This window comes from Silurus meridionalis, chromosome 18 (assembly GCF_014805685.1).
Source record: "Silurus meridionalis isolate SWU-2019-XX chromosome 18, ASM1480568v1, whole genome shotgun sequence".
Classification (NCBI taxonomy): Eukaryota; Metazoa; Chordata; class Actinopteri; order Siluriformes; family Siluridae; genus Silurus; species Silurus meridionalis.
Genome location: NC_060901.1, coordinates 21,406,466 through 21,430,894, shown reverse-complemented (window position 1 = coordinate 21,430,894; position 24,429 = coordinate 21,406,466). Strand labels below are relative to the sequence as shown.

The 24,429-nt window shown below is 42.3% G+C and overlaps 2 protein-coding genes across 2 annotated transcripts in view; one reads left to right on the top strand and one right to left on the bottom strand.

Moving 5' to 3' along the window:
- Nucleotides 1-1,085: 1,085 nt before the first annotated feature.
- On the bottom strand, nucleotides 1,086-21,761 carry cad (carbamoyl-phosphate synthetase 2, aspartate transcarbamylase, and dihydroorotase). Its single transcript, XM_046872709.1, has 43 exons — nucleotides 21,365-21,761; nucleotides 19,396-19,535; nucleotides 19,181-19,310; nucleotides 18,861-19,003; nucleotides 18,640-18,781; nucleotides 17,782-17,953; nucleotides 15,884-16,069; nucleotides 15,685-15,794; nucleotides 15,325-15,467; nucleotides 15,082-15,213; nucleotides 14,497-14,730; nucleotides 14,197-14,418; nucleotides 13,929-14,117; nucleotides 13,713-13,837; nucleotides 13,222-13,355; nucleotides 12,225-12,337; nucleotides 11,866-12,116; nucleotides 11,542-11,788; nucleotides 11,193-11,291; nucleotides 10,556-10,780; nucleotides 10,291-10,473; nucleotides 9,993-10,211; nucleotides 9,702-9,869; nucleotides 9,312-9,494; nucleotides 9,112-9,216; nucleotides 8,778-9,020; nucleotides 8,610-8,691; nucleotides 8,351-8,517; nucleotides 8,111-8,275; nucleotides 7,912-8,043; nucleotides 7,631-7,832; nucleotides 7,198-7,388; nucleotides 6,656-6,796; nucleotides 6,476-6,571; nucleotides 6,257-6,392; nucleotides 4,716-4,882; nucleotides 4,563-4,637; nucleotides 3,803-4,015; nucleotides 3,180-3,305; nucleotides 2,765-2,920; nucleotides 2,579-2,680; nucleotides 2,395-2,489; nucleotides 1,086-1,424 (listed from the first exon to the last, which is right to left on the bottom strand). The coding sequence occupies exons 1-43, from the start codon at nucleotides 21,456-21,458 to the stop codon at nucleotides 1,325-1,327; spliced, it is 6,678 nt and encodes a 2,225-aa protein (XP_046728665.1). The 5' UTR covers nucleotides 21,459-21,761; the 3' UTR covers nucleotides 1,086-1,324.
- ift172 (intraflagellar transport 172) overlaps nucleotides 21,720-24,429 on the top strand; it is a 31,895-nt gene continuing 29,185 nt past the window's right edge. Inside the window, exon 1 of the mRNA XM_046872710.1 lies at nucleotides 21,720-21,855. The gene's annotated coding sequence lies outside the window, so the exon portion shown is untranslated. The remainder of the gene's footprint in view (nucleotides 21,856-24,429) is intronic.

Genomic DNA, 24,429 nt, shown 5'->3' with positions numbered 1-24,429 from the left:
TGATCACTACTGTTCTCAACACCCAATCACTGATCACTACAGTTCTCAACACCCAATCACTGATCACTACTGTTCCCAACACCCAATCACTGATCACTACTGTGCCTATAACCCAATCACCTATCACTATTGTTCCTAAAACCCAATTACCGATCACTACTGTTCCCAAAACCCAATCACTGATCACTACAGTTCTCGACACCCAATCACTGATCACTACTGTTCCCAAAACCCAATCACTGATCACTACTGTTCCTAAAACCCAATCACTGATCACTACTGTTCCTAAAACCCAATCACTGATCACTACTGTTCCTAAAACCCAATCACTGATCACTACTGTTCCTAAAACCCAATCCCCGATCAATACTGTTCCTAAAACCCAATCACTGATCACTACTGTTCCTAAAACCCAATCCCCGATCAATACTGTTCCCAAAACCCAATCACTGATCACTACTGTTCCTAAAACCCAATCACTGATCACTACTGTTCCTAAAACCCAATCCCCGATCAATACTGTTCCCAAAACCCAATCACTGATCACTACTGTTCCTAAAACCCAATCACTGATCACTACTGTTCCTAAAACCCAATCCCCGATCAATACTGTTCCCAAAACCCAATAACTGAACACTACTGTTCCTAAAAAACCCAAATCACTGATCACTACTGTTCCCAACAATCTAGTGGAACATCTTCCCAGAACACTACGGTTCTGAGTGTGTGTGTGGAATATAGGTTCTCCCACTGGGTGTGTATAGGAAACCCTCTCTTTATAAAGAGCTGCTGTGCAGGATAATGGAACACAGACCTGCATCCAATACTCACATCATCATCATCTTCTCAGCTGCTCCTGTTAAGGGTCTTCACAGTAAATCATCAACGTTTTTCAAATTCCTCACCATCTCCATAAACCTCGTCCTTCCTCTTTTCCTCCTGCCTCGTCTCCAAAATGTCCTACCTGCACGGTCCCTCTTACAAACTCACTTTGGTCCATCATCCTTGTGATTTGTATTACATATAAACCAGATGAAACCTGAGTTTTGTTATTGCAGAAGAAAGAAGCACAAAAACCCCAGGAATGCTGAGTCATGAGTTTTATTTGGAAAAATATATAAAGCAGCCGTTCCCATGATCCCTTTAATCATAAACAACGCAGTCCCCGTAAACCACATTGGCACGACATTTAACACAGTAAGACACCAAGATTGAGAAGAAGCAGTACTACGGTCCCTCCGAAGTCGATAGTGGACTGATGACGTTTCATAAGGTACGTCTCTTCTAGGAGACTGTATGAGATTCACCGCAGAGTTCCGGAGTCTCAGCGTCCGAGGACGGTGGCCAGAAGCGCCATCCGGATGTACATCCCGTTTTCGGCCTGGCGGAAATAAGCGGCACGAGGGTCCGTGTCCACCTCCACGCTGTACGACCGGAAAAAAAGAATTCAGACGATATTAATTTATTGTATTTATTTTATTAACTAATGTATCAATGGATCTACAGTCACTGATTTATATATTTACTACCGTATATAGTTTTAATACAACAAACTCGTAAGACCAGGAGAGATGTTACCAGATGTTCTTCATGCTCAGGGAGGATGTTTTCAATGGAAATCAAGTTTGCAGGACATTTATATATTTGTTTGGTCAAAGGAGATCTTACTAAGGGTTAGTTTGTTGCATAGAAACGAAAGGAAATTTTTTTTTTTTTTTTTTTTTTTTTTTTTTAAATGTACAAAATTTCCACACTTTTTACAGACACTGTATCATTTATTCTGTACATTTATATTAAATTAAATTAATTCATGAATTTATTTATATTTACAGATATTACTGTGATTAATGATATTTTTTCAACTGCTAAAAAAAAAAAAAGAAAAAAAGAAAAGGAAAAATGTAAATAAAATAAATCGCTAAATATATTTTATTTTCGAATTTTTATATAATGTAAAATATATTTTTGGATATATATATATATATATATATATATATATATATATATATATATATATATATATATATATATATATATATAAAAGAATAACAATACTCTAATAAAATTCTGCCCATATTTCACACTATTTTTTGTTTTTCATAGCGGGTTAAATACCCATTTTTTTTTGTATCAATAAATAAACAGGACGTTGACGCCTTAAAATGACACGCCCCTTTTAAAAAAATAAAAAAATAAAAATTGCATGTTATAAAATCCGCACGAAGCATACGCAATAATGCTTACTCAGCAATCATTTATTATTATTTATATTTTCCCTGATTTATCTATTTGATTGATTTTATTTATTCACTATTCGACAGAGACATATGCTAAATAGAACAGAATGATATAATTCTTTGAAATTGTATTCCGTACGTTTATACGCTTCCGTACCTGATTTCGTTAACCCTCGGTAGTGGATGCATGACCACCATTTTCCTCTTGGCTCCGGTCATGATGTGGGGGGTCAGGATAAACTTCCCGAAGCACTAAAAAATTAATAAACAAAATAAAACTAATAGGTTTTGAAATTCGGTGAAAAGGAAATCACGGGGGTGGGGGGGGTGTGTGGTCTTACCGCGTTGTACTCGTCTTCGGAGGCGAAACGCTCTTTCTGTATGCGTGTGATGTAAAGGACGTCGGTATCAGGCAGCGCTTCTTCAATACTGCTGAACTCCTCCTGGTGAGGGGGAAAGAAATCACAGAGGTCAGTATGTAAATGTATATATACATTATAAATAAGGGGTCAGAAATGCACACGGACCTGCTTTATTCCTTTAGACGCCACAAAGTCGACGATCTCATGAGGCATGCTGAGGTTTTTGGGGGAAACGTAGCGCAGCGTGATGCGATACTGAGTCAGAAGCCGAGCTAAAGAATGCACCGTCCTGCCGTGCTTCAGATCTCCCACCATCGTGATCTGCAGAAACACAACAGAGAACTCGTAAAAAAACAACTGTGATCTTCCACACACATCCAGATCTTCATGGAGCTTGTTTTGTGCACCTCTGTGAACAGGTTTTTGGTCTCCTAGTTCAAGTGAAGGAGGAAAAAACACACATGCGCTACCGTATTCGATTGGTCGGGTGTCCGAATACTTTTGATATGGGCGTTAGTTCTAAAGATAAAAATGAAATGAAATATTTATGAAGCTCTAATAGGAGCCCTGGTGGACGTACGGTCATGCCGTTGACTGTGCCGAGCTCCTCGCGGATGGTGAAGATGTCCAGCAGGGCCTGGGTGGGATGCTCTCCAACACCGTCACCGGCGTTTATTACCGGCCTCCGACAATGCTTGGCGGCTTTCTGCAAGAAAGACGAGAACGACGTTGAAAACTCAAAAAAAGGGTTATTAATGATAATAATAAAAAAAACAATAAAATTAAATAAACGCAAAAATGAAATCGTTTAAATTTTTTAGTGCCTATTTGGGTAATTCAGTTGTGTATACCAGAGTGTATGATCAAATATATAATTGTCAAAAGATATATACATTAAGCAAATGTCTTCATTCCTTCTTTAAGGAAAATCCATATCGCGAGACTCGTTGAAAACGGTGGCGATGGAAACAAGTGGCAAAATCTGGGCTTCACAACGTGAAAAACAATTCCAGTCATTTCCACTAGGGGGCGAGTCGCTAACTCTGGTTTCTTTTTCAAACCTCTGGCATTGTTGTTTTGAAGTGTGATGATAAAAAAATACATAAATAAGTAAATAAAACGACGACACTGCGCTCAACTGATTGTAACTATTTCCCGGTATGAATACGTGTATCATTACAATAATAATCATAATAAATCCACCTCTACAGCTCCAGGCACTGGATGACGCAGGACGATCACGTCGGCGTAGCAGCTCATGGTCTGCACCGAGTCGGCCAGGGACTCGCCCTTCTGTGTGGAGGACGTTGACTCGCTGAAGTGCACCACAGATCCCCCGAGGCGCTGCATCGCTGCCGCGAAAGAGCTGCTGGTCCGAGTGCTCACCTCGTAGAACATGGAGGCCATCACCTTACCCTGGAGAGACCCCCCCCCCCAAAAAAAAACATTATTATTATTTCCATAATATATATATTTTTATATATACACAGTAGGTGCGACATTTCTCGTCAGAGACACGTGTAGGTTCCTTTTGTTTCTATGCAAAGATCTCCTTTGACCAAAAAAATCTAAAAGATGTTTAGATGTTCCACTTGAATTCCATTGAAAAATCCTCCCTTGGCATGAATTAGAGCTTCACACACACTCGGACGGTTTGTATTTATCATTTGTCAGAGATTTTCCGGTTCATCCCAGACGGAATTGCACAGTGGAACAGTGAAGTATGGGATGGTTGCCATGTTGGTTCATTTCACCCCACCCAGCTCTAAAACCACCCCAAATTATCAAACTATTAACAGGCAACATCTGCTAACATCTCTCCTGTGTTTCAGCCAAAATCTGTCCACAGGACTTTTGTTGCACAGAAACAAAAGCAGCACACACACACACACACGCGCCGTCAGGACGGTACAACGTTTCCTCGCACGCTCTTGATTCCTACAGCACTTCATCGAGAGCTTGCCTTTAAGATGTCCAGACTCCTCTCTTTCTGGACCATCAGGCGAAGTGTGTGAGCCACGTTGAACAAGTGGGACATCTAGAAGAAAAAAAAAAACAGTATTTAGTACTCTAATTAATTAATTACTGACGTTTCACCTGAGTGGAGGTGGCGTACCTGCTCCTTGGTAAACTGGCGTGCAGAAAGGATGTGCTGAGCCACTAAGGGGTGAAGCAGAGGAGAAGTCTGGAGGTGAGACACAACCGGAGTCTGGATGCTCTGAGGCGAGAGGATTCGGACGAGCGGAGGAGGATGTGAGCACAACTCGGGAACAGGAGCCAATTCTGAGAACAAACACAAAATGTCATTTCTGAAAAGGGTTGAAGAATCTCTATAACCTTGAAGAAAAATGTAGGTAGAAAGGATGGGGAAAGGGAACGGAGGAGATGCGTAGTTAAGATGTTCTGATCAGAAGGTTGCGAGTTCAAATCCCACCACCACCAATTTGCCACTGCTGGGCCCTTGAGCAAGGCCCTTAACCCTCAACTGCTCAGAGAATTATAATCGCTATGTATAAGAACGTGTGCTAAAATGCGGTAAAAATGGAAATCTAAATCAGCTTACAAGCTCTAACAAAGAAAAAAAAAATAAGACAAAAAAAACCCTCTTACTGAACTTTTCCTTCTTTTGCATCTTATATCCATATTTCTGTCAAATTCTTGTGTGTGTATGTATATATATATATATATATATATATATATATATATATATATATATATATATATATATATATATATATATATAAATCAAATGTTTAATGATTTCAAAAACAAATTTCCGTGTGGATAGATATAGATAGATAGATATATATATATATATATATATATATATATATATATATATATATATATATATATATATATATATATATATATATATATATCCACACGGAAATTTGTTTTTGAAATCATTAAACATTTGATTTACTGACGCACCAAGTCATAAAAAAAATAAATAATTAAAATAAATAAATATCGCATCCGGCGATCAAAACTGTCCGTGTGGAAACATCGCAAAAATTCCTTTTGGTGTCCTGATAATTTACATAATAAAAAAAGAATTAATTACTTAAAAACTTTTAAAAGAATGTTTTGTCTTCATGCTCTACGTTGAAGTTTCACTAATAATAAACATACATTTGCATAAAGCTGCATAGAGTTGATTAGAGTATTGAAAAGGATTAATTTAAAGGTACATTTTAAACAGAAAAAAAGTGTGATTAATCGCGAGTTAACTCATGACGATCGTGTGATTAATCGTGATTGAATCTTTTATTCGATTGACGGCCCTAAAAAAATATAAATTAAATTTTTTATCCTTAGTTTTATACTTATAGTTATGCTTTATACTTTCATACTTTTTATTTTATATTTTATTTACACGTTGGACAGTTGTAAAAAGTGTGACAAATTAAATTTTATTTGATTTAAAAATAATTTTTTTCCCCCCTTAAACCCAAGAGGGAAAACTTTGTTCACTGGTTTTCCTTTTCTGATTTTTTTTTTTTTATATTCTATATAAAATTTGTTTTATTTTTTTTTAAACACGTATAATTTATTAAAATTTTTTTTGTTTATTAAAAAAAAAAAAAATTATAATTTTTTCCTATATATTATACAAAGATATTAAAACCCAAAAAAAGCCCCATAACGGCGTACCTGGTGGCAGCCCGGGATCGGACGCGTGATGGACTCGAGGCGGAAGCATGAAACGCTCTCCGGCTGCTCGGCGTGGACTCGCAGCTCGGGTACGCAAAGATTCACCCTGAGTCGCTTGTCTGGGATGTTCAGGAGTCTGTGTAACACACAAACACACACGTGTATTTTCGTGATGGACCTGAAATGCTGCAATTCCACAACGGAGAACTTAAATGCTACCTTTTGGATCTCCTTAGATGCTTCAGGAGCCGTTGACTGATTAGGAGGCACTGCCCATGTTTTCACGTCTTCCCCGTAACCGGGAGGCACTAGGACCTGTGTGACAAGGGAGGATTCTCATTTAAAAAAAAAACAAAAAACATCCTATTAATGGTGTCTGATGAAACCATAAGTTCTTACCTGTCCGTCTATGTAGGCAACCTCCCCTCTCAGCACCACCCTCATCACTTTCCCCTTCACCCTCATGCCCTCGAACGGGGTCCACTTCGATTTCGTGAACTGCATGTGCTTCGGGATGATCCACTCTTGCTCCAGATCCACCTGGATTTTTCAGAATGGAATAATCTGGTCATAAATACTTACAAACTACATCCTACCTCCACATACATACATACACTCCTTACTCTCGTTTTATCACAGGAGGCTTTCACATCGCCATTCAGGAAGAAAATATATTTAATATCTATGTGGACAAAAGTATCGGGGCACCTGAGTTTTTCAGCCATATGTGGATCTTCTCCCAGACCCAAACCAAAAAAGATCTGCTATAGAGCTCAAATCCTATTGAACACCTTTGGGATGAATTGAAACATCACCCCGGACCTTCTCACCTTAATCAGTACTTGACTTTGTGGCCGAATAAAATATCACATTTCCATAAAATCTAGAGGAATTTAATCAGATGTCCAAAACTTTTGCCCCCAAAAAAAGCTTAAACAGACCTCGACGTAGGTGTTCTCTTGGAGAGGAAGCGAGAAAATGTGTGCCGGGTTTTCGTAGAGCCGCTTGACGATGTCGTCGACGGTGAGGCGGCCTTCGCTGACGGCGGTGAGCAGCAGGGGCAGCATGGTCTCCAGACCCGGGTAACCTGGAGGAGGCTTTTCAGAGTCCTTCTCCTCCAACGAGTGAGGAGCTGCAGTCGGAAATAACGATGCGGATGCGTCAATTAAAAAAAGTGTGCATCGGATGGATACAAGCTACAAGTTAAATTATTTCTGCTACGTGAAATTCGCAACACTACAGAGACCGGGTCGCGTCCCGAGAGTCACAAAATACAGATTAACATGGCAGAGGAAGAGCTGCATCTTCCTGCAGACACAACAGGAAAAGAACGTCTGCGAGCATCAGATTTTTTCCATCGCCAGTTCCCCTCACCGTGATCAGTAGCAAAACAATCGATGATATCCAGATTTTCCCACAACGCCTCCATGTCCTCTCGGGTGCCTAGCATGGGTCGCACCTGCGCCCTGCCGTCCCCCAAGTCGGACACGTTGTCTTCGCACAGGAAGAGGTGATGAGGAGCCACTTCGCAGGTCACCTGGATGCCCTTCTGTTTTGCGGCTCGGATTATCAGAATCTGCGAAAGGGAAAGTAATACGTCAAATTTTTTGGAACGTCGAATCTTGGCGGAGGATCCCAAGAATTCGGAGTAGTACCTCCTCTTTTTTGGCAATATGGCAAATGTGAACAGGCCTCTGGTAGAGTTGAGCCACCATTAAAATGGCGGCTACGGTCTGCTTCTCGGCGTGGGCCACGATGGGTAGGTGCTTTGGCCACTTTTCGAAATGCTGAAAAGAAAAGAAAAAATTAGTACATGCCCACATTTATTACAATTCTAGTGATTTAATTACTGACCTCCATCCACAAGGAAACGTTGTCCATCTTCAGCGTGGAGTAAGTATCATTGAGGTACATCTTCAGCCCCGCCGTTGCGTTCGCGATAGACGGCAGGATCGTCGCGTTATCTGAAACGGCTCCGGCGTATAAAGCGTAGTCGCAGCGACACCCCGCTTTCGCCAGCTAAACAGACGCAGGTGGAGCTTTAGAAAAAAAACGGATGCAGAAGATTTCAAGTGTCTTAGAGGGCACAATTACCTTCTGGACCAGAGCTAGAGAGCTGGGGTCGATCACAGCAGGGTTGGTGTTGGGCATCGCGCAAACCATGGTAATGCCTCCTGCCAGGGCGGCGGCCGTGCCCGAGGAGAAATCCTCTTTGTGGGTGGCACCAGGTTCTCGGAGGTGGACATGAACATCGATGAGGCCTACAAGAACAGGGTGGAAGTTTTTACACTGGGGCAAGTTCCGAGTTCAAACCCAATTCCATTGGATGATGGAACGTGTGACGGATATTTACCAGGTAACCGGATAAGTTTCTGGGAGGTCATGCTGTCGATGTGCGTCTTGATGGGAGGAGCTTGACCGATCTGCCTCAACGCCTGTTGAAAACAACGTGCATACAAAAGTAGTATTTTTTTAAATATATAGGAGGCGATTTGAAAGGAACCAGGGATGGATTTCTGACCTGAACAAAAAGTTTGGTGCACTTGATATCGATGATCAGAGGTACGGAGTAGTCCACCGCCATGCGCCGGGTTCGGTACCCTTTGGTCACGAAGGAGGACAAGCGACGTCCGCCGGCGTTCCTCATGGACAGGTTGATCACCATGTCAAAGTGGTTCTCCTCCAAGTAGTCCATGATGTTTCTTTGCTTGTCCTTGTTAGGGCAGTCGCTCTCTTCTTCGAACGGCCAGTCGACAGCCATCACCTAGGGGTAAGAGCCAGTGGGGGTCAACGTGGTTGAGAAACCAAGCTCAAAAAACATCTAGAACGATTTCTGGGGAAACCTCAGCCTTTACTTTGACACCGTGTTCAGTGTAGAAGTCAGCAGTCCCCAGACTGGCGTACAGGTTGTATCCAAGACTCTCCAAAGCCTGAATTGTAGGCAGGAGCTCGCTTTTATTCTGAGGGAGAACAAAAAAAAAAAACAAGTAGTTTACAAATTGACCAGAAAAAAAAAAACCAGCCTATGAAATTGAGTAAAAAGCCGTTCAGATACCTTGTAGCTGCCAATAGACAGGAGGATGTTCTTCTTAGGGATTTTGAAACCTGTGCTGAGCATGGCTTTCAGGTAAGCCTCGTAACGGTTCTCGCCGAAGCAGGCCACCTCGCCGGTGCTCGTCATCTCCACACCCAGCACGACGTCGGCGCCGGCCAGACGAGAGAACGAGAACTGAGGAACCTTTTGGAGAAATAGAATTCAATGGTCAGAAAGGCTCCGGTTGCACAGCTCCCGATGTACATTGGTCTTTTGGCACACTGACTTATGGTTGGTGCTCCCTGTGACTGTGCATGTTACAAAACAGACAATCTCTTTTACAGTACATCCACAACCTGGTTTGATTTCTGCACTTGTTTGCCCTCACCCCCCCCGTTTCCCACTCTTTACCTTAACACCAACAATTCCGTTCCCAGTCATGAGTCCTACAGCTTCCACTTCCTGTCCCATGATGACCTGGGTTGCCAAAGCCACAAGATCTACACCCAGGGTTTTGGAGACAAACGGGAAGGAGCGTGAGACTCGGACATTGCACTCGATCACTTTCAGCTGGTCGTCCTAAATTTGCGCGCAGAAAAAAAAAAAAAAACCTCAAAACAAAATAAATGTTCATTTCGATCACGTTTCCATTTCCAGAAGACAGACGATCATGAAGACCTCCTGTACGCGGGATGATCTTACCTTAGCAATGAGTTGCAAGTTGAACGGCCCGGTGACTTGTAGCTCTTGTCCGATGGCATGCACGATCAGTTTGATGCGCTCCATGGTCTTCTGGTTGATGTCCTGGGGTGGCGTGACCAGCGTAGCGTCCCCGGAGTGCACCCCTGCGTTCTCCACGTGCTCGGACACGGCGATGGCGATGACCTCGCCGTCGCACGCTACGGCATCCACGTCGATCTCCTGCAACCAGATCAAATTTTATCCTTTATTTTTTCTTTGATGGGGCACAAATATGGCGTCATGGCACATCTGAACAAACCTTGGCCTCCTGGATAAATTTGGAGATAACCACCGGGTGCTCTTTGGAAACGGCGACGGCGCTGCTCAGGAACTTCTCCAGGTCGCTATCGGAGTATGCGACGTTCATGGCGGCTCCGCTTAAGACGTAAGACGGCCTCACCAGACATGGGTATCCAACCGCCTCGCAGAACTGCATCGCCGACTGGACAAGCCAACGTAAGGAATGTAAATATCGATTTTTTCAAGAGCAATAAAAAAATGCATGAGAAGGCGACGTGAAGTACCTCGGTATCAGAAAGCTCTTTCCAGCGAGGTTGGCTGATCCCAATGGTGTCCAACATCCTGGAAAATTTGAACCGGTTCTCAGCGGAGTCGATAAACTCCGGCGAGGTGCCCAGGATGCGGCACTGCTGCCTGTGCAAGGACATGGCGATGTTGTTGGGGAGCTGGCCTCCCATGGAAAGAATCACTCCCTCCGGGTTCTCCACTTCGTATATGTCCATTACCACCTGCGATTCAAATCACAGGGTTCCAACACTTTTTCCTTATTCCGAAATAAAAATTTTTTTTACTCCAATACGCAGACTTCCCCAAAGACCATATGTGAAATAATGATTTTTAACTACAGCATGCATTACGTTACAAACTTTGATGTACGGCAGAATCAGAATCTGATATTTTCCATGTGTTTTGTCGCATGGAAGGGGGCGCTGTAGTCATGGCAACTACACAACAACTACCGCCTTACAACGTAACAACCAATCACAGATGTCTAGACTGTTGTGGTCTTCCGTCCACACTGGGGCGGCGTTTTCAGTTAACGAAAACCCCGTTTCAAAGAGCCGGAAAAGTAAATAACCGGCGTGCAGAAGTTGGTCGGAATGCGTTACGTTTTAGCTCACGTTATGATTTATTACTCACCTCAAAAGAGATCTCGTCGAAATAGAGCCTGTCGCACATGTCGTAGTCCGTGCTGACCGTCTCGGGATTGTAGTTCACCATTATAGTCTTGTAACCCATCTGAGAAAGGAGGAGGAAAAAAACTAAACAGAGCCATAACAACGGAAAACATTTCACCTCTGGTTTGTAAAATCGTACAATTGATTATTTCTGTAACCGTTCCAACATGGCGGCATTTCAAAATTAACTTTTTTTGGTGCTTGTGTCAGAGAAGATAACTCTCCTATACCAGCAGATGGCAGTATCCTGATCAGAAGTCCGAGGTCTAAGGAGTATCTAGGAGTGTATTTTAAAACCCCCTTTGACTCACCTTCCGAAGCTCCTTGATGCATCCCACGGCACACCAATCGAATTCGACACTGCTGCCAATGCGGTAGACACCGGATCCGATCACCATGACGTGAGGTTCCTCGAATGCCACGTCGCTCTCCGTGCCGTTGTACGTCATGTAGAGGTAATTGGTGTAAGCAGGCCACTCGGCAGCCACGGTGTCGATCTGCTTGACCATCGGCAGAATCTTCCAATCCTGCCTCAGCTTTCTCACGGCCAGCTCAGTGCTGAGGACACACGAAACGAACGGAACGTTAAACCTCTGCACGATCTTCTACACCCTCACTCCATGCGATCTACGTACCTTTGAACGGAGAGAGCGATCTGTTTGTCGGAGAAGCCCAGCTGCTTTGCCCTTCTCATCACCTCGGTCGGCATGGCACTTTCATCCTGGTTATAGGTCTCCAGGAGCTTCTCGTGATCCACGATGTTCTTCATCTTGTACAGGAACCAGCGGTCGATTTTGGTCAGCTCATACAGGCGGTCGATGCTGTAGTTAGCATACAGGGCTGCCGCCAGAACAAATATACGCTTGTCTGTAGGGATCTGAAGCTCCTGGAGGAAAGAGAAGATTCAATTTTAAAAAACAGCAGCAGCAGCAACAGAAAGAAGAAGGACAAAGAAAAACGGGAAATGATATGACCTGAATTTTTCAAACCTAACCTGCTCAGAAACCGGTTTGATGGTGCGGTCAAACCCAACACAGTTCTCATCCACCATCCGGAGAGCTTTCTGGAAAGCCTCCTCAAAGCTTCGTCCGATGGCCATCACTTCTCCTGAGACGGAAAAAACAGATCTGTGAGAACGACCACTATTCTTTTGAATCATCTTTGAGATGTTTCTACATTTCGAATGAAGTCCTGTGTAGGAACCTGTCCAAGGGGACTTTTATGTCTCATCATAAAATGTCTTATCTCCATAAATAGTCTCTGGAGCTCCTCCAGCATAACCATCAGGCTGGTGCTCCCCTTGCTAACCAAGCACCTTCTTCTCAATTGCTGAGTTTGGCCAACTCTGAATGTTTCACCCAGATTGGTGAAATACAGCAGTGATCGTTGACCTTCTGCAAGTTCCTGTCATCTTAATAAATGATCTCTGGAGGTCCTCCAGTGTGACCATCAAGCTGGTGGTCATCTTACTTACCAAGCACCTTCTTTACAATTGCTCAGTTTGGCCAACTCTATGAAAGATTCTTCCAAACTTTCTCCATTTAAGAAGGACACTGTGCTCTTGGAAACCTTTATCAATTTTATTTGTTTCTCAGATCTTCAGGCCTGTCTCTGAGCTCTGCACTTGTTCCTTTCAGCTTAAAATGCAGGTGTGTTCCTGTTAAAACCATGAAATCAAATGTAGAAACATCTTGGAGAAGATCCTTAGAAACAGGGCATGCACCCGAGATCAGTTTCAAGTGCATCAGCAAAGCCTCTGAACAATGCTTTCTTCACTATTAACTATTTTTTCACAATTTCACACTGTTAACAAACAAAAAACAAATGTCTCCTCTTCTTCCATGCTAGTTTTTACCAACCTTCAGAACCTGTAAAGCCCTTGGTCAGAGGTCCAAACTTGCAGATCTCCCACTGGCTTTTCCAACCTTTCAGGAGCCCCAAAAACCACAATAAAAACTAAAAAACTAAATAAATAACACAGGCGAACTTACCAACGCTCTTCATGGAGCTTCCGATTTTGGTGCTAACCCGAAGGAACTTGCTCAAGTCCCAGCGAGGAACCTTCACCACACAGTAGTCAAGACTCGGCTCAAAGTTTGCGGTTGTGGAATTGGTGACGGAGTTTCTGGACAGAAAACATTGCAGAAATTACAGGTAGTCCAGTATTTACGATGGTTCGATTTATGATTTTCCGATCTTACAATGACGATGCGACAAAATTGTAAAACCAGAAGTCCTGAAGACGTGACCTGCTGAAGAACGTACTTTTGAAAATAGTTTAGAGTTGAGCTCAGAGTCATTTATTCAGATTAGATTAAACCCTGATAGAGCCGCCCTTAGATTAGATTCAACCCCGATAGAGCCCCTGCTAGGCTAGGACATAGTCTCGACTTATATTTTCGACTTACGATGGTGTCAATGTTAACGTGTCATGGTAACTCGGGGAATACCTTTAACGCCACTTCTTTCTTGCGTGACTTACTTAAGGACAGGCAGGGGGATTCCCAGTCCAAGTTTAGCAGCAACGTAGGCCAGGGGGTATCCTGTAGCCTTGCTGGCCAAAGCGGAGCTCCGGGAGAGACGGGCGTTCACTTCGATGATGTAATACTGGGAAACAAGGACAATCATTAGGAACTCACTCTGAGTACCACAATTTGAATTTACAACATTGAAATCTATTCCCTCAGAATTCTGTTACCTGCTCGGATTCCGGATTGACGGCATACTGAATGTTGCACTCGCCCACGATCCCCAGGTGGCGGATGACCTTGATGGACGTGCTCCTCAGCATGTTGTACTCGTAATCGTTCAGCGTCTGACTCGGAGCCACGACTATCGACTCGCCCGTGTGGATTCCCAGAGGATCGATGTTCTCCATGTTACAAACCTGTCCGCGAATTACGGAGGCCGTTAAAACGTGCGCACAAACGCAACCTTCATTACCTCCATTAAATCGAAAGATTTACCGTGATGCAGTTGTCGTAAGCGTCTCGTACGATTTCGTACTCGATTTCCTTCCAGCCTTTGAGGGACTTGTCCACGAGGACCTGCGACGTGTGGGCTAAGGCTTGCATGACCAGAGCGATCAACTCTTCTTTGTTGTTGGCGAATCCTGAGCCCAGGCCTCCCAGCGCAAACGCCGAGCGGATCAGGACAGGGTACCCGAGCCTCTCAGCCGCAGCTACCGCCTGCAAGAAAAAAGAAAATTCTATACAAATCCTTTCATCCTTTCAAGAGGATATAATTAATTTGACGGAGAACCTGACCTGCTCCACGGACATCGCTGCCTCGCTCGGTGCAACGTGCTCGTCGATCTCCTCCATTTTTTCCACAAAGATCTTCCTGTCTTCGGTCATCTCGATAGAGGCCACAGGGGTTCCCAAAACTCTCACGTTATACTTCTCAAGAATTCCCAGCTTGGTCAGTTCCACTCCGCAGTTCAGAGCCGTCTGACCCCCGAACGCCAGCAGGACTCCATCAGGACGCTCGTTCTTGATCACCTGGGTTACACAAGTTTATGCGGTTAGCTGCAACTCACTCAAAGGAACTACAAGGAGCCAAGAATTCAGGTTCAGACCGTGTGCACGTGAGCAAAAAGTTCTTATTGTTTATTAACACAACAATGCCAGGGGTATAACAAAAAGTACTGACGTACTGGAAATATAATTTGTAGTAAACAGTTAAGTAGAAAATTCAATATTAAATGTAAAATGCACACACACGCTTTGTTTCTTTTTAATAAAAATGGTCAGAGGAACCAAAAACATACAAGTCTGAAATGAGTGACAGGTTGATGCATGGTGTCATATCCCAGTGATCCTATTTGGTTTGTTGTTTTTTCTTTTTTTTACCTGTGTGACATAATCTGGGGTGATGGGAAGGAAGTAGACTTTGTCAGCGAGGCCTTTGGAGGTCTGCACTGTAGCAATGTTAGGGTTGATGAGAATCGTCTGGATGTTCTCTTCTTTAAGAGCTTTAATTGCCTGAAATAAATAAGAAACTGAATGAGAAAAAGCACCACCAGGAATTACATGCACATCCTTCATTCACTCCAAGATGATAATGCTGACCCAAGTGGTTTTCTAATAACTCACCTGAGAGCCAGAATAATCAAATTCTCCAGCTTGTCCAATAGAGAGACCTCCAGAACCCAGAATGAGCACTTTTCGGGGCCGAACAAAGTCCTCTGGCTTTGGCGATCCAGGGAAGGTAAGATGCTGAGTCAGCCTTTCCTTCACTACACAAATATAAGAACGTTCTTCAGGGATGGTTTATTCATCACAGGATTATAGAAGTTATTTTTACATTTCCTTTACACTCTCTTTACGCTCCCTTCACATTCTCTTTATACCAATTTTACAATTTCTTTACATTGTCTTTACGTTCCCTTTTAAACTTTACACTCCCTATTTTTTAGCCGACTCATAATTTAATTCTGGGTACAGAATCCTCACCTGAATTGCCAGCTCTGCCCTCTTTGGCATCCCGGACGACATCCAGAAAAACATCGAAAAGGCTCACCAGGTCTGTGGGTCCGGCCATGTGCTCGGGGTGGAACTGTACACTGAGCACAAAAAGCCATAGATGTACAGCAGTGAACACTGAGCTCTAAACTCCCTTCAACACAAACACAATCACTCTGGGATGAAATACCTGAAGAGAGGCTTGTAGTTGTGCACAATGCCCTCGTTCGTGTGGTCATTCGCGTTGGTAAAGAGAACATCCCAGTCTTCAGGAAGGGTTTGGGGGTCCACTGCGAATCCGTGGTTCTGAGATGTGATGTAGCAACGTTCTGTACCTTTATGGATGCATGGTTGGTTGTGGCCACGATTCCCGTATCTACATCACAAGGGGAATTTATTGAATATGGAACATGAAGGTACAAACATTGAAATCCTTCCATTTGAGACAATAATTGAGCTCGTGCAATGTTAATAAAAAGTTCGCTTTGATTGGTTAATCATATGATAAGAAACTGACTAATCAGAATTAAGAATTTCGAAAGCCAAGGCAATAAACAAATCTATAGAAATGATAAAAAAGAAAAGAGAAGAATGCTCATGACTTTCTTCCAGTTGCTTCACAGACCACATTCAAGTTCTCAAGATCAGAGTTTCTTTGATCAGAGAACTTTAAGACTACTAACAAATGAAATTTAAGACCTACATCACAAAACAAAAAAACCCCTACACAAATATGTTGTTAGCAACTTGCCTTAAGCCCTAATTCATTGTTTTGTTAAATCCAGGTTTTGCTAAACTTGAACTTCTCTGTAGCTGAAAAATAAAATCCGTCTTTTTTTAAGTTTGGAGATTCACTCCAATAACAGAAAGCTGATTGGCTGTTGCATGTTGGTCTCATTTGTAGTCTTAATACAGCGAATAATATTTGAACTAGCGAAAGAAAGAACTATAACACCACAGAAACTAACAAACAAAAGCGTTACATCGACGTCAGGAAAATTAAGACCTGTTTAAAACGATTTAAAACCTACAATAGCAAACTTTTTAAGGCCTAAAATTTTGATTTTTAGACTTTTTCGGACCCTACAGTAACCCTGCAAGATGCAAGACTGCTACACAATCTATTAGATTAGACAAAGCAAACTGCTCGTTCAATGCCAAAGCAAAAAGCTGGCATGCGGTTAGAACTGGTATCTAACCTGGCCTTGAGTATGGACCAGGAAAAGAACAACAGAGCGCTCTGTGTTCCACAATCTCCTTTAAACTGCCACATTCAGCACAAAATACTGTTTCAACAACACGGCACTCCCGAGGGAACTCTGACAGAGCTCTGGGAAACATAAGTACGTTGTTAGAAAACTGTGAGGTAAATTACAAAAAGAAATTCCAATACAGATGTTGTGGTGTGGCGAGAGCAGTTATTATATCCATATGTAAGCCGTCATTCATTACCAGGTTCTGCTCATGGGATGGTGGGATTTATACCTATAACCCAAATCCAACATCTTATCCACTGAGCTCCCACTTTTTTGCTACAAGCTCAAAAATGTCCCCCAATTCCCTCCATCTTCTTTAAAATAATGTCAAAATATGATTTTATTATTATAAATAGTAACTTAAAAGTCCTGTTAAAAACAAAATGGTCATCATGATGCTAATCATTCATAGTAGGCTAGCAGCGGTTAGTTTACTCACACAGATATGACGCAGGACTGCGACTTTTCTAGAAAAGTGTATGTCCGATCGAGCTGAAATTTTGTGCACAGCATTAATTCCATATACAGATATTTGTCGATGAAGCTGAGTGACATAGTTATCTCAGTTATACTGCTAAGCGATTGACGGTTTAAGGACTTGCACAAGCTTGGTGATGGTGGGATTTGAACTCATGATCTACCACTTCCCCAATTTGCATTAGGCGCAATAATTGCACCCGACTTGCCCTCAACCAGAGCGACTTTCCAGGAGTAGCAGCTAGGTGTGGCTGGGATTTTAACCCACGTCACGATTCAAAGTCCAATGCCTTAACCACCTGAAGTACCAAACTTAACTCAACAAAACACAAAATTTCCACTGGTGGGAACTTACTTCATTTTGTACGTCTTTGCCCCGATAACCAAAGAGAGCAGCTGATGACCCAAGCAAATTCCAAACACAGGTTTGGGCTTTTCCACACATACAATCTTTTTCAGGTTTTCTATAGTCTCCTTGCAGAACTTGGGGTCACCAGGACCGTTACTAATAAAGAGTCCATCGAAGTCTGGAGAAAAACATAAGGACATTGGTAGTCATTTTAGGGTATAAAAAAAAAAAAATAAACCACTGTAATAAAAAACATGGTTCAAAGAAACTCTACTTGATCTACTAGACTAGATTGAGGAAAATAGAACCTAGACCAAACCCTGGAGTTGGTTTATCTTTTTAATCAGTAAAATACAGCAATTAACCATGATAGTTTAGGGGCGTGGCCAAATATCAGATAAACAATTCAGCCCTAAGAACAAGTTTTTCAAGATCTGTAAATCAGATTGAATTGAAATCTAGTCTGGTGCAAGGTTGTAAAATGAGGACCACCACTGGCCAATCAGCTTTCAGGACGTTTTACAATGTAGACATATCTTTCTCAATAAAACACGTTAGTATCCTGCAGTGACACACCAGTAGTCACAAGGGGGCCCATTAAAAGCTAGCTTTTCCCCAAAAATTTCTATAGTGGTACACAGCAGAGGTCGACCGATACATGAGTTTTGCCAAAATAAATACATACTGATAGTTTTTCCAGGATGCGTCAGAGTACAAGAGCGGCCTCTAGAGGTGAATCACTGGTGCCACATGCTGTTTATTTTCTGTTCATTTTGCATGTAACTTCCATCCACTATTGGTCGACCTCTATTACATGGTACAACCTATGGCCAAACACAAAAGTTAGTTGAATCCATCACTCACCTTCGGCATTCAGAGGATAATCCCAAGGAACGACGGTGACCTGTGCACCTCTGGCGCACAAGCAGCGGATCTGATTGTACTTAATACCGCAGTCAACCGCGACAATCCTTAACCTGCCGTCCATATTGAAAACCCTGGGCTCCTACAAAACGCATAGATATGAGTAAGAAACCTTGGAGGCAAAGACTTGTAGAGTTTAAAACCATGCGCTCAATTCTTACTTTCAAAGACACGTCTTTCACCAAGTTCCGATTATCAGGATTGTCAAAAGGTATGCTTTCAGCTATGGTCCCATCCACCACGAGCTTTCCCAGCATGGTTCCTTTTTCCCGGATCTTTTTGGTCAAAGAACGCGTGTCGACCCCTGTTTGTTTTTTTTGCACAGAAATGAGGTTAAGGGATTTAGGGCTGGAATGATATATCGTTACACTATCGAAATCGCGATACATGATTTGTTGGTGTGAAAGAAAATTATCAATTGACATGTTGTAGCCATAGAAAGATCAGAAAATGTGACGTCATGTGATTTGCTATGACTTACCCTGCAGCCCAGGAACACCATGCTCCTTCAACCACTTCTCCAGAGACTTGTTCGAGTTCCAGTGGCTGGGATCCTGAGAAACTTCTCCAACGATGAGAGCAGCAGCATGGATCTTGGCAGATTCAAACCACTGAAATTGCACGTGGGAGCGGTGAGAGAACAATCGAACCAAACACAAACGATCAGGAATGATTCGATTTGCTGAAAATCGGTACCTTGCTAAGCCCAAATTCACCAGGGGTGTCACTGGGGACGCCGTAGTTCCCAATCAGCGGGTAGGTTAAAGTCAGAATCTGGGCTTTATACGAGGGGTCAGTGAGGGCCTCAGGGTAGCCCACCATTCCTGTCTGGAAAACTGAGGAGAAAAACGATCATGGCTGGATTTGTTTGAAGCCAAAACACATCTTTTTACAACCTGGTATAATTAATATATGCTAAGTCTCAAATACACTATTTGAAGATCTAGTATATGGAAATCTCATTCAACATGTGGTCTCAATTTGCTCTTATTATAACCTCCATTCTTCTGGGAAGGTGTTCCACAAGATTTTGTGGAGATTTCTTTCAGTCTTAAGGGAGCTAGTAAAGTCACTGGCAAATTCCAGTCAAGATCTTCCACACAAATACAACCCATTTATAGAGTACGAAGTAGTATCAAAAAGTTTCACGAGTAGTTTTGTAACATGCCAACAGATGGCAGCACAAGGCTGCACGCACAGTCACAGGGAGCACTGTGTGTAATAGTGTGTGAATGTACATTAAATACATAAATCTAGTCTTGAAACTTGTTGATACCACAACGTATTTTCATGAAGCTGGCTTTTTGCCATTGTGTGGAAAGTTTTCCTAAAAGAAAAAATTAATGCTAGCACCTCCAAAGGCGTCTGATACAAATTTGTGGTGACCTTTTAGGGAAGAAACACACTAGTTCTCGCCAAAACAAACAGCATTACCATCAATTTTACGTCATCATTCCATAGTAGGGGTAATTGGGTAAATATCACTGATGCTGCATCCCAAACAAAACCAAAGGTCACAAGAGATCTCCTGCATATCTTGCTTACTTGACCAATTTTGCTGCCTATTAGACCTTTGCCTACTGTGTTGTAACGGGACCGAAGATAAAAAAAAAAAAAAAAAAAAGAAACACAGCGAGGTGCTTGCTGATGATGATTAGCACCACTCGCTACCTCAACAGAACCTTTGATCGGCTTTTCTGCAAACTTTACAAAATCCTGTTCTGGTTATCGAGCCTGTGTGGGCTTATTAGCTTTATAGGCTCAAAAGAGGACATTGTTTGAAACAATCAGATGCAACATTGCAAAAAATAGACCTGAAATGGAAAACCTGGAAGATCTTCGAATTTTTCTTTTAGCAAGATTAACCAATTAGGCTAAATCATTAAAAATATGCTATACACTCCATTGTAACACTTATGAAATTAGAAAAAAAAACTGATTTATACACTATGTAGTAAAAGTCTAATATAAAAAAGTGTTAACCTGTATTCTGATGGGTTCTGATCTGAACCCGACATCGGCTAAAGCTGAAATCTTACCAACGTCGGTTAACGTGTCCCATCACGCATTCTGACTTTTTTTTTTTACATCTGGAATGTTCTTGCAGTAGAACCAGTAATAAGAATGACATTATCTATACAAGAATATCTAGACCTGAAATTCTAAAAAAAAAACAAAAAAAACAAAAAACTAAAGCGCATCAATTAGATTTGAGATATCTTTAGTTTTCCCACAGGGGTGCTAATGAACATCTGGAGATACCCTCATAAAACATAATTCTAGTTCAACATCATCAACCTCAGCTAGAGTGCGTCACTGTAGTTTCGCTTGATCAGACCATCCAGCAGCTACTTCTAGTGAAGAACACAGGGGGTCTTTGTGTGCTGATGTGTGGAGATCGCTTTCGACTCCACATCTGGTCAATAAACTTCGACTGATTGATCTGAGAACCTTAATCAGGAGTAAATGAGGTTCTGTACCACGGCTACACAAGTTTAGTCCAAGACAGAAAGTTTGAAATGTCTACCATTAAACCGGAACACGTGGATCAAGAGATCCGTTCGATTTCTTAGATCATGTTAGATCTATTAGATCACATTCGAGATATCTTTAGATCCATAATGTGGACGTGTTAAAGGCCAAGATAAGTTATCTCACGACTTACCAACTTCTCCAGACACTGAAGTATTGGCACCAAAAAGACGGCCTTTATACGTGGTCCCGTCCTCGAGGATCAGAGATGCCATGATGATGGACATGTTGAGCAGGAATTAGATCTGATCTTCACAACTGGATCTCAAGTGATCTACTGTTCTCCTCCTGATAAGATCACACAGGTAGAGATGATGATGATGATGGTGGTGGTGGTGGTGATGGAACCACGTGAGTAGTAATGGCTTCAGCTGATGTTCTTCCACACGCGCGCGCGCGCACACACACCCGGTGTTCCTACACGTGTCCTGGAAAAACCAGCTGGTCTTCTGTAACGTTGCCTGTAGTGGAAGTTCACGCCGGTCTGCTTGAAACCTGCAGCAGCGTGGAAGCTCTCGTGCTCCACTCAAAGCTCGAGCACACGTTCACGAAACACGTGAGGCGGGCTTCCAGGCGGTAGGCGGAGTGACGCCTCTGACGCACCAAACCCGGAAGTGGATCAAAGTAAATAATATTCAAAATTTTAGAAACCCGGAAGTGGTGTGTACTTCAAATATATGTTAGACATAATTTTCATTAAAGTAGTATAATTACGTTGCTGCTGTTGTTGAAGTCTTTATAAGTAGCCAATACAAATATGATAAAGTAAATACTATTTATTTCCCTGTCAATTCAACTGTGGGCGGGGCTACACATAGGGGGAGGAGCAACACATCTAAATCGCAGAATTTTATTGATTGGCTCCAAAGTCCAGGTGAGTTTTCCCAAAAATTCAGTTTAGAGATTAACCTGGAAATCTTACCTCCTTCCAAAAACTGGAGCAGTTACTCTGAGTTCTGATCCTAACCCAGAGTGAACCTGTGTACTGATGGGTTCTGATCCTAACCCAGAGTGAACCTGTGTACTGATGGGTTCTGATCCTAACCCAGAGTGAACCTGTGTACCGATGAGTTCTGATCCTAACCCAGAGTGAACGTGTGTACTGATGAGTTCTGATCCTAACCCAGAGTGAACCTGTGTACCGATGAGTTCTGATCCAAACCCAGAGTGAACGTGTGTACTGATGAGTTCTGATCCAAACCCAGAGTGAACCTGTGTACCGATGAGTTCTGATCTGTTTCTGGAAAAGTCTCAGGACATGAACGTAACGGTGAGGTGGAGTTTCCACTCGTATGTTCACCATCAACATGCCTTTAAACTGAGTTTCTTCCACAAACCCTAAAGGTTCAGTCGATCGATCGATCGATCGATCTATCTATCTATCTATCTATCTATCTATCTATCTATCTATCTATCTATCTATCTAATCATCTGTCTGTCCTTTCTTTAATCTGTCTGTCTGTCTGTCAGTTTCTTTCTTTTGTCTGTCTGTCTGTCTGTCTGTCTATCTCTTTCTTTCTTTCTTTCTTCTTCTATCTATCTATCTATCTATCTATCTATCTATCTATCTATCTATCTATCTATCTTTCTTTCTTTCTTTCGTCTGTCTGTCTGTCAGTCTCTTTCTTTCTTTCTTTCTTTCTTTCTTTCTTTCATCTGTCTGTCTGTCAGTCTCTTTCTTTCTTTCTTTCTTTCTTTCTTTCTTTCTTTCTTTCTTTCTTTCTTTCTTTTGTCTGTCTGTCTGTCTGTTTTATCTATCTATCTATCTATCTATCTATCTATCTATCTATCTATCTATCTATCTATCTATCTACAGTTGTGTTCAAAATTATTCAACCCCCACTGAAATTGATTGTTTTGGTCGGTTTGACATTGATTATGATCATTCAGTCATCCTGCTTACAATTAAATCAAAGAGGCACGTGTAGGTCAGACAAATATAACATAACATTTATAATGAAATAACCACAAATGTCTTTTCTGAGCTCACATCATTATCAGTTTTATTCAACCCCCAAGTGACATTCAATCTTAGTACTTAGTACAACATCCTTTTACAGTAATAACAGCTTTTAAACGTGAAGCATAGCTTGACACAAGTGTCTTGCAGCGATCTACGGGTATCTTCGCCCATTCATCATGGGCAAAAGCCTCCAGTTCAGTCACATTCTTAGGCTTGCACTGCAACTGCTTTCTTTAAGTCCCACCAGAGGTTCTCAATCGGATTTAAGTCTGGTGACTGCGATGGCCACTTCAAAATGTTCCAGCCTTTAATCTGCAACCATGCTCTAGTGGACTTGGAGGTATGCTTGGGATCATTGTCCTGTTGAAAGGTCCAACGCCTTCCAAGCCTCAGGTTTGTGACGGACTGCATCACATTGTCATCCAATATCTCCTGGTACTGAAGAGAATTCATGGTACCTTGCACACGCTGAAGCTTCCCAGTACCTGCAGAAGCAAAACAGCCCCAAAGCATGATTGACCCCCCGCCATGCTTCACAGTAGGCAAGGTGTTCTTTTCTTCATAGGCCTTGTTCTTCCTCCTCCAAACATAGCGTTGATCCATGGGCCCAAACAGTTCTAATTTTGTTTCATCAGTCCACAGAACACTATCCCAAAACTTCTGTGGTTTGTCCACATGACTTTTGGCATACTGCAGTCGACTCTTCTTATTCTTTGGGGACAGCAAGGGGGTGCGCCTGGGAGTTCTGGCATGGAGGCCTTCATTACGCAGGGTGCGCCGTATTGTCTGAGCAGAAACTTCAGTACCCACATCTGACAAATCTTTTCTCAGTTCCTCAGCAGTCACACGGGGACTTTTCTCCACTCTACGCTTCAGGTAGCGCACAGCAGTCGAAGTCAGCATCTTCTTTCTGCCACGACCAGGTAGCGTTTCAACAGTGCCCTTTGCCTTGAATTTGCAAATGATGCTTCCTATGGTGTCTCTTGGTATGTTTAACATCTTTGCAATCTTCTTATAGCCATTGCCCTTCCTGTGAAGAGTAATCACCTGTTCTCTTGTCTTCCTGGACCATTCTCTTGACCTCACCATGTTTGTAACCACACCAGTAAATGTCTAGAAGGAGCTGAGTATCACAGTCATTTTAAAGCTGCCTAATTGGTGCTTATTAGGCTTTATTGCTGCTCCCTGATATCCACAGGTGTTTTCAATACCTGATTGAAAACACTTCATTGAAC

What these genes read in the sequence shown, in the direction of transcription:
- cad (XM_046872709.1), bottom strand. Translation starts at nt 21,458, where the DNA reads ATGTCCATCATCATGGCATCTCTGATCCTCGAGGACGGGACCACGTAT. An exon ending in ATATTGCCAAAAAAGAGGAG is followed by an intron (nt 7,833 to 7,911) that starts GTACTACTCCGA and finishes TCCCTTTCGCAG; the next exon opens with ATTCTGATAATCCGAGCCGC. An exon ending in CATCTAAGGAGATCCAAAAG is followed by an intron (nt 6,393 to 6,475) that starts GTAGCATTTAAG and finishes TGTGTTACACAG; the next exon opens with ACTCCTGAACATCCCAGACA.